Raw genomic sequence first — 16,721 nt, 5'->3', positions numbered from 1 at the left:
TAGCCATCGCTTTTTATCCACGTTTCATTTGTCGACTAGGGTTTCCCCGGGAAACTCGTCCAAGAGGAACATCGTCGTCGGCCAGAACCCGGAGCGGCGGAGCGCCGGCCGGCAGCAGCAGTGGATGGTCGCCGTGGAGGATAGCATGCGGCACGGGAACGCCGTTACCACGCAGACCACCCTCGTGAGTACTCTTCCGCCCTCCCAACCCTCGTCCTTCGTCCTTGATTACTGCCGATAACTCGACTTACTTACGACGACGCGGTCGCGATGTGCGTGCGGCCGATCGTAATCCCGCGACTTTCTCACCGGAGCGCGTCGTAACGATATTTCTTTACGGTTACGGTCGCGAGTCGAGAGTCGAGACTCCTGCGCGCGCGCGCGCGCGCGAATAAGTCGGCCCGATTCGCCAAGCCGACGCGTAGATCGCTCTCGATGGACGAGGAAAATTGATGGAAAGAAGATGGTTCGGCTGATCCGAGGACGAGCGACGCGTGATGTATGGAGTGTCCCGGGTTCTCCTGCTATTTTCCTCGATCCGTGGATTCTTTCTGGGATAGTTTGGAGTCGATGTTGTCGCGGTTAAATTACTGCGGCACGAGCGATCTTACGTCTGGCAGCTATGAGCGATCGGGGCTCGGAGAAACTTGTGTGCTTATCTCGGGGATAACGACTCGTTCTTTCTAAGTAAGGATGTAAATCCGAATTGTCGAAATTTCGACTCAGTCCAGATCAATTTCTCAATGACGATGACAGCAATAATAGTGATTTTTACTCATGGGAAAACTTCTTTGGCACACGAGCACAAGAAGCGCACAAATAAGACAGACGGAAAAGAGAAACGTATTAAAAATCAGTGGATTCTTCGGTGTTTGAGAAATTCTTGGCACCTTGTTGTTGCTTGACTCTTGCTCCAAGGAGCACTCCTCAATGTCTGCTTGACGTTTAAATTCTAATGTCAGATACTCGCCGCTAATAGCTTGCGTTATCGGCTTGCTCGATTACGAAGCTCAGCTTACGGCCGGAATTCGGCTGGCAAAGCTATATCAAATATCAAGCACCCGGAAAATCCGCGGAGCGAGAAAAGAGAGAATTTCGAAATTTTCCTGCGCTAACGATCGACTCCAAGTTACCCCCGGCGCGGCGCGGCGCGGCGCGGCGCCGCGCGGCGCCGCGCAGGGCTGATTCCCCATGTGAGAGCGGCGCCGATGCATCTCCGCAGCCGAAGACCCGGCATCAACGGCCGTACGGCTGGGAAAACGGGACCGTGGAGTCGCTGCGACTGGCCCAACCGCCGAGCCCGCCGAGCAAGTTCGCCAGTCTGCCGTACGACGGCAAGGTGTCCTTCAACTGGATCCCGCCGCGGACGAACCCGAGCGCGGTGGAGAAGCACCGCGAGGTGCGCCGCCGCTCGTCGGAGGAGTGCCTGGAGGACATCGGCCGTCAGCAGCAGAGTCCGGAGCGCGAGCGCGAGCGCGAGCGGGACCGGGAGCGGGAGCGCACGTCGCACCTGAGGAAGCAGCAACGGCAGAACGAGATCATGAAGTCGAGCAGCGTGGAGGACCGGCTGCTGATGAACAGGCCGGACAAGGAGTCGTCGCAGCGACGGCGCAACGACTCGGACTCCAGCGAGGGCAGGTTCTCCAGGAACTCCGAGTCGGAGAGGTCCTCCATACCGCGCTCCAGCTCGGTCAGCGTCGAGCGCTTCTCCATGCGCGCCAACTGCGACTCCTCGGACTTCTCGCGCGCCAACTCCACGTCGAACGAGCGCTTCCACTCGGACTTCTCGATAGCGGTGGCGAGCGCGAGCTCGAACGACCACGTGTCCGTGCCGAGCTCCGACCCGTTCTCCATCCGCAACCTCGACTTCGTCTCGTTCTCCTTGCCGCGCGCCGACTCCAGCGAGCACTTCTCCGCGCCCACGTCCGACCGCTGCTCCGAGGGCCGCTACTCCGACCTCTTCTCCACGAGGAACTCGGACTTCTCCGCGCGCAACTCCGCCGACTTCAGGACGCAGTCCGACGAGGAGCGCTTCTCCGACGACTCGTTGGAGGAGCTGCTGCCGCCTCCGCCGCCCATCAGCAAGAGGCACTCCATCGCGTGGGAGGTGTCCCTCGAGGATGACCCGCTGTATGCGCCCGGTAGCACCAAGGTCGTCGGCAGGAGACGGCGAAAGAGCAGTGACGTCTCAAGTAAGTGCCACGAGAGATTGCCGTTCGCACTGATCAATGTCTGGATTATTTATCTTAATTAATTAGTGTTCGCGCCGCGCAGTTCCAAATGCGCGCCCACTCGTCTGTGTTTAAAAATGAAGCGTTTCTCACCCGCCGTTTGGAGCACGCGTCGTTGGACAGGTCTAAACACGTCAGCTTTTCATTTCTAATAATTAATGTTTAAATGCGTTAAACGACGCTCTGACGTTTCAACGTCGAATCTTAAGTCATTTAAAGTCGTTTAAAGGTGTTAAAACGTTGTCGTGATCGACAACGGCAGGAAGTGTAAAAAAGGAAGATAACACACTTGGGTTTAGAGTGCATGGAAAGATGGATGGAGAAGCTCCGAAATTTCGCACGGTAACGCAACCAGCATCGCAACCAGTCACGCTCTCGTGAATCGCGATACGGAAATTCCCTCTCGGAAAATTCGGGATGATTTCCGTGCGGCTGCAATCTTTCACGGTAGATTTTGCAGTTGCTCGTTTTATCGACGTCGGGAAAATTGACGAGGGAGTTTTCGCTTTTGAATTCTCCGGTCGTTCCTGATCGTTTCGCACATCCAGAAAAATTCGCAATAAAATTTCCACTCCTCAACCTTGATTCGAGGAATTTCGATATTTCCGGTACTCGATTTTGGTATTTTAAATTATTACGGTGTCTTGTATCGACTTGCCGAAGTTTGTCATCCTGTGTGAACTTCCTTCTCGCACGAGAACTGTCGACGCAGCGAGATTCGTAAAGTAACCGATAGAGAATCTCCTTAACTTTTCCGCTACTACGCTCCGCTGTAGCGGCTTCCCGATAAACAACATTTCGTAACGGACGCTGTTACTGAGTGGCTATTTTTTATAACTTCCGTCGAAATCCGACGAGTGGCTTGTCGCTGTTCCCGCGGCGGTTTGTTCATTCATTCGTATGTAAATAAAGATTTCATCAATTTATTAGTCCTCGCCTCGACACGACGCGTGCCGCTCTGTTTCCTGTTGATTGGTAAAAAAGTTTAATTGAAAATTGCGTTGCTAAAAATACGGCGGATGAATGCAATTCCACGCGTGCATGTATCTTTTACCTCGTTTTATTAACGCTCTATCGGCCGCACAACCGATAAATTAGGATCGGTTAATTAATTACACTTTACGCGGAATGTAATGAGACAGGGCAAGTACCACAATGTCGGAGCATTGCGACGACACTCAACGTGTTAACATAGATATTACGATTAATTACACGGAGCGAAGTAGCAGACGCTGCTAACATCTATTACGCACATATTTAATATCACAGTTTCGTTCGTCCAGTAAGCCTACGCTACGAGGGAAAAATATCGAGGGAGAACGAAAACTATTTCTCCGATGGCTGCTAATAATATATTTACTCCTAAATCAGAAATTTCCACTTAAATGAAATAAACAATCGCTTTCGAGGAAAAAGCTACGGTCTGGAAACGCTTTCATTAGATATTTACGAAATATTTATGAAATTTACATTTTCATTGCATTTAAACGAAATTTCTCTTCTCACTGTGAAAATATTTGCGTCATTATGAGCGAATATGTTATCAGTGTCCATCGCAGAATAAATCTTTTTTAATTTTTTAAACATTTCCTCTCAGTTTCTATATTCTCTATAACTTTTAACGACGGTGTCGTTACTGCCGCGCCGTCTCCTTGTACACGGATATAATATATATAAATAAATTTATAATAACGTAAAAATATGGTGGAAAAACTGTGCAACGACAACGCGACTCTAATGACACCGTCGTCGAAAGTTGCGGAATAAACCTACAATGACAATGGCTAGAGATGTGCGTGTACCATTCAAATTCGAATCGATTCAAATCAGTTAAGCTTCGACTCGAATGTAGTCTGAATATTTACCGTTTGAATCCGAGAATTTTCAACTGCGGAAATTTAAATACATACTTAAGAGCCGACATGTAGGAAAGTTCAGGATCGATCCGCAGCTGACACAGTATTTTCGCAATTCTTAAAATTAAACAATTCAGAAATTAAGTATTCAGGAAAATTAAGTAATTAAGAAAAACGAACACGTTCGTTCTTCTCTCATAATTCAAAATTCCCCGCAATAATTCCCCGACGACTGTCTCCTGCAGACAGCGTGTTACCGATTGTGTTGTTAATTAAAAATCAAGTTTCGATCGGATTCGATTCGGTTCGCTTCGGATAGAATCTCGTCGTAGATTCGCTTGGTCGCAGAGAATCCTTGATTCCGCACATCTCTAGACACGAGCGATCCCGCCGGTTCAAGGACGCAAATAAGAGCGCGATTTGGGGTGGCTCGCGTTCCAGGTGTGGGGTCCGCGTCGAAGCTGCGCGACTTCGACGACTGGCAAGACCCGCGGCTGTCGACCACCGACGACGACCTGGTCTCGCCGTACTCGGACTCGTCCACGAACGAACTCGACCAGATCCGGCCGCAGGAGCTGACGAAGAACGGCACATACGTCATACGTCGCGGCCGCAAGAAGGAGCGCAAGGTCTTGCCGAAGACCCCGACCAAGACCAAGAGCCTGTCATTCGAGAACGGCGAGGAGAGCCGATTGTCGGACGTGAAGCGATACTCGAGCACCTTCGACAACATCAAGAGCCTGCTGAAGGAGGGCAAACTCGAGGGCCTGGACGAGCCACCGGCGGAGTTCACGGTGCCGGTGCCGCCGCCGGATCTCATCAGGGTCGTGTCGATGCCGGCGATCAACAACGAGACCGGCAACCGGGCTCAGCTGGAGATCACCGTGGAAGAGGAGGAGTCGTCCGACGTGTCGGACAAGGACAAGGAGCGTGACCACACGGAGCTACCTCGGCTGCCGCCGTCGCCGATCGAGGACGACGACCGGCCGGAGTTTCGTGCGACGGGGCGGCTGAGGGACTGCAACGGTATGCCGGCACCTTTCCCCATGGACTTGGACACGGGCAAGTCGTCAGCGAGCGTGCTCGCGGAGTCGCAGACGTCGAAGAAGGGCGCGAACGCGGCGAGCAGCGAGCGGCTGGTCTCCAAGATCCCGGTGAACCTGCTGATCGAGGACCAGATCGTGAAGAAGGCGCTTAAGGAGAACCGCCGGCAGCTGGAGAAGGTGAGCGACGCGATCAAGGAGATCGAGAGCGTGAAGAACAGCGAGTCGTACTGCGACAGCAAGCGCTGGCGGAACGGCGACGTGAAGCAGAGCTCGAAGCGCAACAGCTTCGAGAACAACGAGCCGTTGGCCGAGCGGAAGCCCGCGCTGGACGGCAGTCCGTTCGACAGCAGGAGTCGGAGGCAGCAGCACAGCTCCGACTCCGAGACGTCCAAGACCAGCTCGGACGCGGACTTTGACCGGAGGAAAGCGAACGGCAACGACATCGTCTATTCGTCCAGCAGGCGACTGCGCCAGAACGGCATCGAGAACCACAAGAACGATCAGAAGCAAATCGAGAACGTCATCGACGCCATCCTGGAGGACTCGAAGAACCCGGAATTCCAGGTGCGTGCGTCTCTCTCTCTCTCTCTCTTTCTCTCTCTCTCTCTCTCTCTTAGTAGCGTCGGTAATGATGATGGGACAAGGACGACCCCGGCGAGTATAATCGCGCAAGGATCATTCCGCGCGCGAGTCGTCCTTCAGACGGCGACGCGCGAAAGGGTGGAAAGTGAGTGGAAATAAAGACTCCGCCTTTACGGCGGAGAAGAACAACGAGGTGCATCTGCATCGTGAAAAATGCACGGGAAGAAATATACGAGAGCATTGCGGGGGCGTGCGCGATGGTGAAAAGGCGGCTAGAAGCAGCTGAGACCTCGCCGGGAAAGGGGATGGCGAGAAAGAGGGGGCGGGGGGGAGGCGCCGACCGATATATAAATTGGTAGCGTTACCCCGTGATATAGGATTCCATTAGCGATGCCGCGCAAAGGCCGCATTCTCGCCGTGAAACGCCGTGGAAAGTAACCGCCGGGACCGCGACCTGCGCGCGGATCCGTCCTTACTAATTCTCTCGCGTAACTTCCGCGAGAGATGTTTAATTTTCTTTCCTCTCGCTCGGCCCCGGTCTTTCTTCCGTCTTTCGCCGAGGGACGCGCTCGTTTCCGGCAAGCGAACGACGCCTGCCACTTGAATTCTTCGAGACTCCGAGGGAGTCCGTCTGCCTCGGGAAACGCTCGAAAAATAAACTCTCCCGTTGCCGACGTCGGCGAGTCCGCGAGGGAGAAACGCTTTCGCCCGACCTTCGCTCGGCCGACTCGCGCGCGGCCGACTAATTTACACGCCGCCGTGACGTTTCCTCACGAAGCGCCGCACATCGTCGTTAAGCACTGCGCGGACGGACGACTCGCGAGTGGGGGCGATTCGCTGAATATTAATTCCGCCTTGCGAGATCGAACGCCGGCCGGAGACAGCCTTTGATCGACCGCGGATAGTCGATTGGTCACGTGTTGTTGTGTCGCTCGCTGCCGACCGGCCGACGTATGACGAAAGAGGTATAGCTCGACGGGAAATGCGCTCGTCGCGAGTCGCCGAGCTATAAACTACCTCGTTGATCCGACGCTACGGTGAAAATATCCGACGCGAACTCGCTGAATGGTCATCGAGGAGTGAATAGCCATTCATGCCGATAATACGCGTATCGTCACGAGGGCCCTTCGCCGATTAACGAGTATCCACTGTAGTCGGCCGGCGGCGCGCCGGGTCTCTCGGGTCAGACACGGGGCTTTCCATCGGAAATTTGCGTCCGCAAGCTCTTTAAAAGCTCGCCGAGGCCGATCTGCAAATGTCTCGGCCACACGCGTGACCGAGCGCACGTCGGCTGTGCGCGCGTATAACTCTGTCCGGCCGCTGATGTTCCTCCAGTATCGAGCATCGCGCGGTATCTAGCCGCTCGGCTGGCTGGCCGTTGTTGTCTCTTGACGTTTCAGCGGCTTGCCGCTGATCGAGATAACTGATTCTTCTTCATTCGACGCATGCACGTCCGCGAGATTAAACGCTCGACCGCGGGGCGAGTCGCGGGGAATCTTAAACGACGCCTCGACGCCTCGCGTGTACTCTGTGTAAACTTCTCGCAGCGAGACGTTCCCCGGGAAATACAGTGGCTCTAATTCGACCAAGTTTCAGAACGGAGTGAACTTTCCACTCCGCGCCTCCGCCTCGGTCCGAATAGCCGAGGCGGGAGTAATACTTGAAAATAATAATAACGGATGATAAATAGGAGCGCGTTGTTAGGATTTTCTAGTCGTATATATTTTCGATTTATATCTTACTTATTTGCACATCATTCGAAGCGACTGCAATAATTTGTTTCAATATTCGGAAGCAAATATTTTCAGTCAGAAACTATCAGCAGCCTAACTGAAGTGAAGTTTAAAGCGTCAAACTTATTCTCTGTACGCTCCACCGTCGCGATAAAAAATGCATTCTTGCATTCCGCTGAAATATTTATTTATGTATATCGAGAGTCCAATGTAATTTCCATTGTAACGTGTTGAACATCCACTCCTGTGATTCCGTGCGACGGCACTTTTACCGTCGCTTCGAGGACACGTTCACTTTCTCAGAGAATAAGTTGGACCTTCCGCGCGCGCGCGCGCGCGCGCAAGATGATCCACAGGAACTCAAGACGTTTCCGTTTAGCGTGCTCAGCGTTGAAGCCGCTGGGATGATCACTTGTTCGCGAGACAGTCTGACCTCATCGTGTCCCTCTGCGTTATCACAGGTGAGCGTCGAGGTGATGGAGTTCCCGCCGTTGCCGCCGTCGCCCGTCGAAGAGGCCGACGAGGAGAGCTCGGACATCGGCCAGAGCTCGATAATGCCGCCGAAGTCGAAGAGCCACGGCAGCAGCAGCAGCAACAGGACCATCGAGTATAGGCCGAGAGTGCCGCCGCATCGCACCCCGGTCGGCGACTCGAAGGAGCAGGCTTCCTTGAACACCAGATCCATGGACGCCGGCTTCGCCAGGGGGAGACGCGCGCCGGCCGCCAATAATTCCAGGCGAGAGGTGAGCTCCCCAGTCGATATCTTCTTCGCTCTATTGTGCATTAGGGAGAAGGAGACCGCGATAAAGAGACGCGCGCGCGCGCGCGCGCGCCGGCTTTCTTCACTCCGGCTTAGCTTCCCCTCGCGCCGGGGCTAAATTTCAATCCTCGTCGACTTGCTTGCACCACCGCGCCCGTCCTGCAAAACCGCCCTTTCTTTCTCGTTCCTTCTGAATAGCGAATTGCCGCGCATATCGATACGTCGGTATCGCGTGAACGGTGAAGAGATTATGGAAATGGGGGAAATTTGTTACGTCGCACGCCCCCGTTACACCAGTATACACTCGTTATAATCCCATTACTCGTGCATAATAATTATTCAACATTCGCTTATTGAGGGAGAAATTATGAATAAACGTTACACGCGCGGGATAGAACAGCGAGATAATTCGAATATTGAATAATTCTTGAATAAACAGCGCTCTCAGCGTGTCTCAGCGTGGACACAAAGCAGCGATGAGCAACCGTTTGTGGCATCAAGGCGAAACAATAGCTCGTTTGTATCTCGAGGCTCCCCGATGACTCCCCCCACCCCTCCCCGCGCGTTCGGCGGTATTTGCAGAATGAGTGCAGATCCGAAATTTTGACTCGGGTCCCTATGAAATATGAAACCGGCGGCGCGGCGGCGCTGCGGCGCTCTGTCCGCTTTCTCTTTCTCCTCCCTCGCCCCCCCCCTCCCCCTTGCTACCCAACGGAGATAACAAGCGCGGTTTTCGCCCGCTGACTCGCGCGCGCCAGCGCGACAGCGACAGCTAGTTCTGCAGTTAACAATCGCAATTCTCCGCTAGTAATAACTTCACGGTTTTTATTCATAAGCAGGAACATTAAAGAAACGCGTACGTGTACGTTTAAGGTCGCATTTTCCCGCGGGGGAAAATTCTAGACAAAAGCGCCTGCGTTCTCCGCGTTGTAAAACTCGCGGGAAGTCGCGTCGTGGAAGTCGCGCTAATTAATAAAACATTCCTAATTGGTAAAACATAGATCCTAAGCGCCGGCTCGCCAGGCGGGGAAGCCCTCCTCGCGGCCGAACGGAATAATGTCCGTGAGATGAATGAATCCCGGACTATTCTAATCGGCGCGGCTCTCTCGTCGACTTCTTTCATCCCTCGTGATTCTTAATTACCCGATCATCGCCGCGGAATTTCCGGCAATACGCAACATCTCGTCGTAGCGACGCGACGCGAATGCGAGGCGGCCGAGGGGCGGCGATAAATAAGAAAATCGCTAATAAGCGCCGTCGAGAGCACAGTTTTCGCGGGGTCGCAGGGGAGAGGAAGAAGAAAAGACCATCGAGCTGGAGTATGCGAGCGAGAGTAGTAGCTCGCCGGCGCTTGGGAATAGTTTCCGTCGCGTTGCGAAGGAGGAGAGAGAGAGAGAGAGAGAGAGAGAGAGAGAGAGAGAGAGAGAGAGAGAGCGAGAGAGCGTGAGTGACATAGAGAGAGAGGGGGGGGAGGCAAAAGTACGACGGAGAAGCGTACAACAACGAGCAGGGGGAGGAGGAGAGAGAGAGAGAGAAAGAGAGAAACCGTGATCGCGGCGGCGGCGGCGGCGGCGGCGGCGGGCCAACGCCTTCCGCAATAAACAAGCTGGCGACGAGCCAATTTCTCGTATTGCCGTAATAAAATAGCACGACGCACTCGCGATTGTGTACTGCCGGAGGAATTTCCATGTTAAGTTCCCCCGGCATAAAGCGCGCGCGCGCACGCTCTCTCATCGATCGCGTCGATCAAGACACCCCCGGCGGGAAAGTCGCGCGTGCAGATTCTCGAGAATCCCGCGAGTGTGTATTGGAGTCGGGAGGGGGAGGAGGGAGGAGAGGAAGGGTGGCACGAGGCCGTATGTACACGACGATGTATGACGTATGCGGTGCGCTGCGTGCGTCGCTACGGAGGGAAAATACGAAAGCAGCTCCAGCAGCCGCGAATATCCTCTCGGGACACCCCATCCCTCCGGGCGGAGGGAGGGTGGCGGCAGGGGTGCGTGCGTGTACGAGTGACACGGTATCTCGCGGCGCGAGATATTGATTTCGACGGTGCTCCAGACCGAACTGGAATAATTTAGAGCGCTTTGTTGTTACTCGACGAGTCTCGCTGCGAGTGCGCCACACGCCGCGCACCGGCGATGATTAATTTTAATTACCGCGGTATAATCGTGCGGTATAACGTATATATTATTATAGCACGCCGTGCGCGGTACATACGTAATTGAACGTAGCTCGTTATGCTCGCGATACAAGAATATCATCGGTCTCTACTTCACGTTGCATAATTATATACGCTTTACTCTCTCGCGTGTACCCTCTCTCTCTCTCTCTCTCTTTCTCTCCCTTTCTCTCTCTCTCTCTCTCTCTCTCTCTCTCTCTCAGTATCCCGAAGATTCCTCTGAGGAATCTTCGCCGATACTCGTTCGAAAGGATCGCGATATTACTGTCAAAATTGTAGCGCCAACACTTCTGCGAGTGGTATCGCGAAAACCTTGGCATTCCTGAGGAGATTTATTTATCCTTTCTTATCTGAAGATTCATAATAGCAAGATGCGTAATTAAACATCGCTCTTTACATTCATGATACGAGTACACTACTTCGTGCTGCGTAATTCTAAACCTTGTTCGTTGTGATATTGATATTCCCAAGGTTTATCTCGGTAACTGTGATATTCACCGACATTCTCTTCGTCAAATGTGTTATCATCAAGCTATTAACGTCAGATTGTATAATAGCGCCGCTCTTCCGAGCGAGGTCGCGAGAACTTCACCCCTTGTGTGAGAATTTATTCGTCCCCTCGTATCCGAAAATTCGCGATTTAACGACATTCGTTGCGTTACTTCGCGTTGTGTAATTATAAACTTTCCTCGCGTTATCGGTATTCGCCGAGCTTTCTCCTGCTAACCGTGATATTCGTCGATATTTTATCCGTCGATTCGTGGCATCAATAGCAAGCTCTCGGGATTGTAGTGCCACTTCTCTCCGAGTGATATCGCAGACCGGAACTTCAGCGTCCTGAGAGAGTCCATTTATCCTCTCGTAACTTAAGATTCGCGAGAGAGCGAATAAGATAAACTTAATCTCCCTGAGATCAATCTCGATAAACGGAGAGAGGAGCCCAAGTTGTTCTCTCGAGCTACTAACATCTTCCGTAGAGGAGGATTCGATAGAACGATGGCCGCCGGGGCGACTGAGTGGAGGGGAAGGAAGTTCTCTGCGGGGATGACGTTGTTCGAATAAAAGAATCGAATCGAATACCTGGCGCATATTCTTCAGATATCCTTGAGTCGAGCGTTGAAATGGCGAGACCTCGCTGCCGTGTCCTTTGAAACGAACGGTGGTAGTCCGCAGGTAGCAGTCCGGCACAATGCCGAAGCGATCACTTTGAAGTTGAAGCGCGGACGACACACGCGTCTTCTTCCTGCTCGAGCGGAAACGGACGCGCGGATATTTCGCGCCGAATCGGGTGAAAGGCGAGACACGAAGAGAACGAACGCCGCGATTCTCCTCGATTCTGCGGCTGGACGTGGGCGAGGACACACACGTGTGGAAAGTAAGTGCGCTCTTCCGCGGCCCCCGCGCTAATTTTCCCTCATTCGGCTCTCTCATTCGCCGGCATTATCGCCCGCCAGGCAGCCGAGGTCGGCGATTTTTACGGCAATTTTCCGCGACGGAAGCACCGCCGTAGAGCCGTCGGTTGTCAACGGCGGCGGCGGCGCGCCGCCCGGCGAGGAAAACCGCTGTCGTCCTTTATTTTCTTCATTCTTCGGACCACGTTCGGTGGTTCATTTCATTTATGTGGCGCGTCCGGTGTATCGATGGATGAAAGATTAAAGTTTCCGAGAAACTTCGTGCGAGTTGAGCGTTTGTCGAAGGGACGGTCGTTCCTTCGGAAGGACGACGGGAAATTTGCCGCTTGCAGGTTCCCACAAGAGGTTCCCCTCTCGGCAAAAAACTGCAGCTTACAAGTGCAATCGAGAGAAGTCGGAGTATTGAAGCAGCGCTAAAATGGAATATTTAAAATATGAAAACAATTGATATATTTTATAGTTTCGAGATCAAAAGTTCAGCCGTTGTTTGACACAACATCCTGACGCTTCGGGGACGCTTCCCGTTCTCCACCACGGCATCCCCTGAACGATTCAACGAGAGGAACCTCGAGAAGGCCGAGCGGAGTCGGAGGCGCGCGCGACCTGCAGCGGCCGTCGTTTGTTGCGCTTGATCGCAATCGAATTGCAAATCAACGACACAGGTCGACAAGCCTTAATCGGGATATCAGCTTGCCGCGCGAGACAATGGACGCGACCCCCGTTGTTCGACGGGGCCCCCCTCCGCCCGGCCGGGCGATCGCGCAACCTCGCTTGCGGTGAGGCCAGAGAACCCACGCGCGAGGGCTGCGCGTTTCGGTGAAAAAGCGACAACGGGGGAATGAAAACGGAGAACCGTTCTTTCCGCCGTCGCGCGCGCGCGCGCGTGCGCGCGCGTGTGTCGCGTGTCGCTCCCGCGAGCGCGAGCGCGCGCGTATTGTCTCGTCCGGCGCGCACCGGCTGGGGAGGCTGCGAGCGAATAAAAGGGGGTTCTCCCTTTCCCCAGTGGGAGGGGGTGAGCCGAGAAAGGGACGCTGCCGCGGTGAATGGAGAGGACCCGGACGCGCGCGTATCCCTACGATAAATAAAATGTCCACGTCTCTATGCACATTGTGCATAATGAAAAGTAACGGCGTGCGCGCGAGGGCGCGTTTCTCCCGCCCGCTCTTTCTCTCTCTCTCTCTCTCTCTCTCTCACTTTTTCTCTTTTCTCTCTCCCCTTCTCTCACCGCACTCTGGCGCGCGCGAACGAGCCGACTCTCTCTCTCTCTCTCTCTCGTTCTCCGGCGGATGCGTGTGCGAACGCGTGCAGTGACGAACACCTTTGTCATTGTCATCGCCGTCGTTGTCGTCGTCGTCGTCGTCGTCGTCGTCGTCGCAGTCGTTGTCGCGAACCCGGGCCATCGCCCGTGTATGCGCGCGTATGTATGTGCACTCGCTCGATACACAGTTCGCCGGAATCCTGGAGATTAATCTGCGCGTTCTGCACGTTCTGTTCGTTCAGTTTCTTCTGCCGCGAGCGTTAATTGAAACATATTGAATAATTCTCCCGTTGATTCTTGTCGTTAATTAAAACGTAACGAGTAATTCCTTCGGCGTTCGGAAACTGATAGACCTCCGCGAGAGCATGAGAAAGAATAGTGAGAAGAAAACGTGCACACCGCAACTTCGCGCGCGCAGTTCTCCCTCCCCCTCTCTCCCCCCCCCCGCCCCTGAAGATCCTCTTGTCTTCTCGAGTCCGTTGCCTCTCAGTAATTATATCTCGACTGAAAGGCCAAGCGCGCGCGCGGGCAATGATCATTCTGGATTCGCTCTCTCCGGAGCTCTCCGGAGCTCGTACTTCCGCGCCAAGATCACGGGGAGTCTCGGCTGCGCGAGCTCGGCAAATTTCGCATGCGAAATATAAACTGAGCACCGCAGGAGGCGCATCGAAACTGCCGCAACGCGTTTAGGCACCTCGTTACATATTCAAATGCTCGTGAGCGCCGCGAGAAAGCGTTGTCGATCTCCCGTGTCGGTTATCGGCGCGCAAGCCAGCCTCTGCAGACCCTAAATACACTTCAAACAGATTTATACCTACCGCTCGCCGCGGTGTTTAAAATTCCTTTGCCTCTCTGCTGTGCGAGCCCGGTCGATTTTCGCCGCGAACGCCGCGACGGACGCGCTCCGCGCGTGTTACTCCCGTGTTTTTGTCCGCGCCGTGCGGGCAACGCTGCCGGTGCGCGGGTAAATTCAGACCTCGATACGTGTCGAAATAACAAAATGGGAGGGACAGAGAGAGAGAGAGAGAGAGAGAGGGGGGGGGAAGGGGGAAGAGAAGCGCTCTCACGTTGTCGCGCGACGGCAAAAGTCGCAATTGAAAAAAATAGCGGCAGAGAGGCGGGAAAGTTTTCCGTCGCGCTTGTACCGTGTGAGAGAGAATACTCAGGCCGAATAATCTCTAACATTCAAGACTGAAAAGTGTGAAGTCTCATTGTGCAAATTCGGAATGTACCGTTAGCCGAGAGATGCCGTCATTAAAGAGTCAGTGAGAGGAGTGTTTTTCAGCTGACGCGTCATTTTTCCCAAAGCGTTCATCAGCGCTGCGTGCGATATTTCTGCACAAATTACGAAATTTCTCTGCCACACCCGTCGCCACAAATCATATTTTCGTACGCCTGAGTAGACTCGTCATTAATCTTGTAACAGCGTTTTAAGTGTCACAACGGGCCAACTGGCTCGATCGAGAACTCGCCTCGAGTCTTCGTCGCGAGTTTCCAACCGGCGAACGAGTTTACGAAATTCCATTCTCGAGGCGCCCGACGCGTCATCGGGCGATCCTGCCGGTCATTGAAACGACGGACGGATGTTGATTGCCGGCGAGCGATGTTTTTCCGGCGCGATATTCCTCGAGAGAGAGAGAGAGAGAGAGAGAGAGAGAGAGAGAGAGAGAGAGAGAGAGAGAGAGAGAGAGAGAGAGAGAGAGAGAGAGAGAGAGCCGCGATTCGGTAGCGGACAGCGCAGTTTCGCTGGCCTCGGGCTCTCGATTCTCACTCTCTCTTTCTCCCTCCGTCTCTCCCCGACGCGGCGACAGGAATTTGAGAAGTTTCGGGATCGAGCGAAACAAGATACAGCTGCGCTGCGCTATGTGATGTATCTGCGTTTGATTGCATTTATTACGACCGCCCTCTCCCGAACGTCGTCTTCGAACGCCGACGACGTCTTCGTAGCAAGGGTGAACCGTAGATTTATGGGATCGCCTCGCTCACCGTCCCGCGTGTAGTCGTTACTATTACTCACCCCCTGCCTCCACACAGGCCCCGACAGTACGGAGCGTGATCGAAGTGGAAGCTCCGCGCGAGCGTAAAAAGCCCCCGAAGGGCTGAACGGAAGGATGAGGGGGACAAACGGGAGTCGCGCGAGGGTGAAGAACGACGCGATGCAACGCGATACGAGCCTCGGTCGTATTGTGCAGCCGCAAATATTGGCAATTTTTTTCCCCATCGATCCATCCGTTCTTCAAACCGGCGCGACGATCGAGAGAGAGAGAGAGAGAGAGAGAGCAGAGAGGCGGCCACGCGAAATGAAAGCTCCAAGCGGCACCGCTCTCTCCCCGCAACCTCGAAGGGTTGCGGCTCCGAACGAACCTCTCCAACGGGTAGAAGATCTCGAGATGCGCCGCGATCTGAGGCTGAGGGGGTGGATAGAAGGGTTTTGGTAGCGGAGGAGGAGGAGGAGGAGGAGGAGGAGAAGAAGAAGGAGGGCGCGCCGTTGTATCACTGTAATCCTGTCGCGGCGTGAGAAGGGCTGCCAAAACCGCAAGATGCATCTCGGGGGCGTGCGACCTGGGGATCGCCGCACCGGACGGCGGGTTGCTCCCGACGACGAGGAAATCGGCAGTCGGCACGCCGCGAGGGCTCTCGCCCTCCGAGGGCGAGGAGAGGCGCACGGAAGTTCGATTCGCGCGACTTCATTCGCGTGGGCCGGGGAACGTCCGGCTTCGGAGGAAGAGGCTGAGCGTCGAATTAAAATTCCATCAGGACGCCGAGTCCGACCGAGAGCCCCGGGGCTCTCCCGGGGGGTTTCCTCCTCGCGGAGGCTGCGGATACGGCGATGTTGAAAATTAGGAAGTTACGAGAAATCAGAGAGGAAAGAAAAACGACGAGGGATCTCGGTTCGCGCGCGCCTCCTCTCGCAGACGCACGATCTGACTCTTAAGAGGCCGCGCGTGGCGGAGGAAGGTGGAGGGGAGGAGGAGGGCGACGGGAGACTGTCCTAGGACGCTCCGGAATCGGCGAATCGATTATGCATAAATTCATCGACGGAGCTGAATTATTTCTGCGTTATATGCCGCCGCCGTGTACCGGAAGAAAGCGGATATCTTATGCAGCTTGAAAGAGATGAACTCGCTCAACGGATGAAAAAGAGCACAAGGACGACAGGATGAGAGAGGGGGAGCGGGAGAGCGAGTGAGGACTCCCCTCGCCGGTCTCGTATTATCCCCGCGATCGAGTACACCCTTCAGTCGCGTTATGAGAATCGAACGATGTATTTCGGGAAGAACGAAAACGAAAGACGAGTGAAAGGGCCGGTCGCTCTTCTTCCATGCGTGGCGCCATGCGATTTCGCTGTTTATTTATTCCGCCCGAGCTTCGTTCGTCCGGAGACCCGGAGAATTGCGCCCGGAGAGACCCGCCCGCGGAAATTTCGACGGCAATTTGCGCGGTCGTTATTGTTATCGCAAGCTCAGTCGACTTCTCACATCTTTTCTTCCCGCTCCCCCCTCTTCTTTTCCTCTTGCGCTTTAATTATTCTACATCGGACACGATCGCTCGGCGTGACGTCACACCGCCGCCCCTCGCGTATCATAATCCGTCCGTCCGTCCGGTTTTTGCTCACACTTCCACGAGATTAATCCGCTCGCCGGGCGGGTGTGTGTTCTCT

The 16,721-nt window shown here is 54.3% G+C and overlaps 1 protein-coding gene across 2 annotated transcripts in view; it reads left to right on the top strand.

The window, feature by feature from the left end:
• The window catches only part of LOC105192351 (uncharacterized), a 277,535-nt gene that overhangs the window by 214,256 nt on the left and 46,558 nt on the right, over nucleotides 1–16,721 (top strand). For both annotated transcript variants that reach the window (XM_025307167.1, XM_025307166.1), the window contains exons 6-9: nucleotides 40–184; nucleotides 1,223–2,192; nucleotides 4,529–5,697; nucleotides 7,910–8,191. In XM_025307167.1, the coding sequence (XP_025162952.1) occupies nucleotides 40–184; nucleotides 1,223–2,192; nucleotides 4,529–5,697; nucleotides 7,910–8,191 (2,566 nt within the window). The remainder of the gene's footprint in view (nucleotides 1–39; nucleotides 185–1,222; nucleotides 2,193–4,528; nucleotides 5,698–7,909; nucleotides 8,192–16,721) is intronic.

This window comes from Harpegnathos saltator, unplaced genomic scaffold (assembly GCF_003227715.2).
Source record: "Harpegnathos saltator strain DR-91 unplaced genomic scaffold, Hsal_v8.6 scaffold835, whole genome shotgun sequence".
Classification (NCBI taxonomy): domain Eukaryota; kingdom Metazoa; phylum Arthropoda; class Insecta; order Hymenoptera; family Formicidae; genus Harpegnathos; species Harpegnathos saltator.
This window is presented reverse-complemented; position numbering and strand designations above follow the sequence as displayed.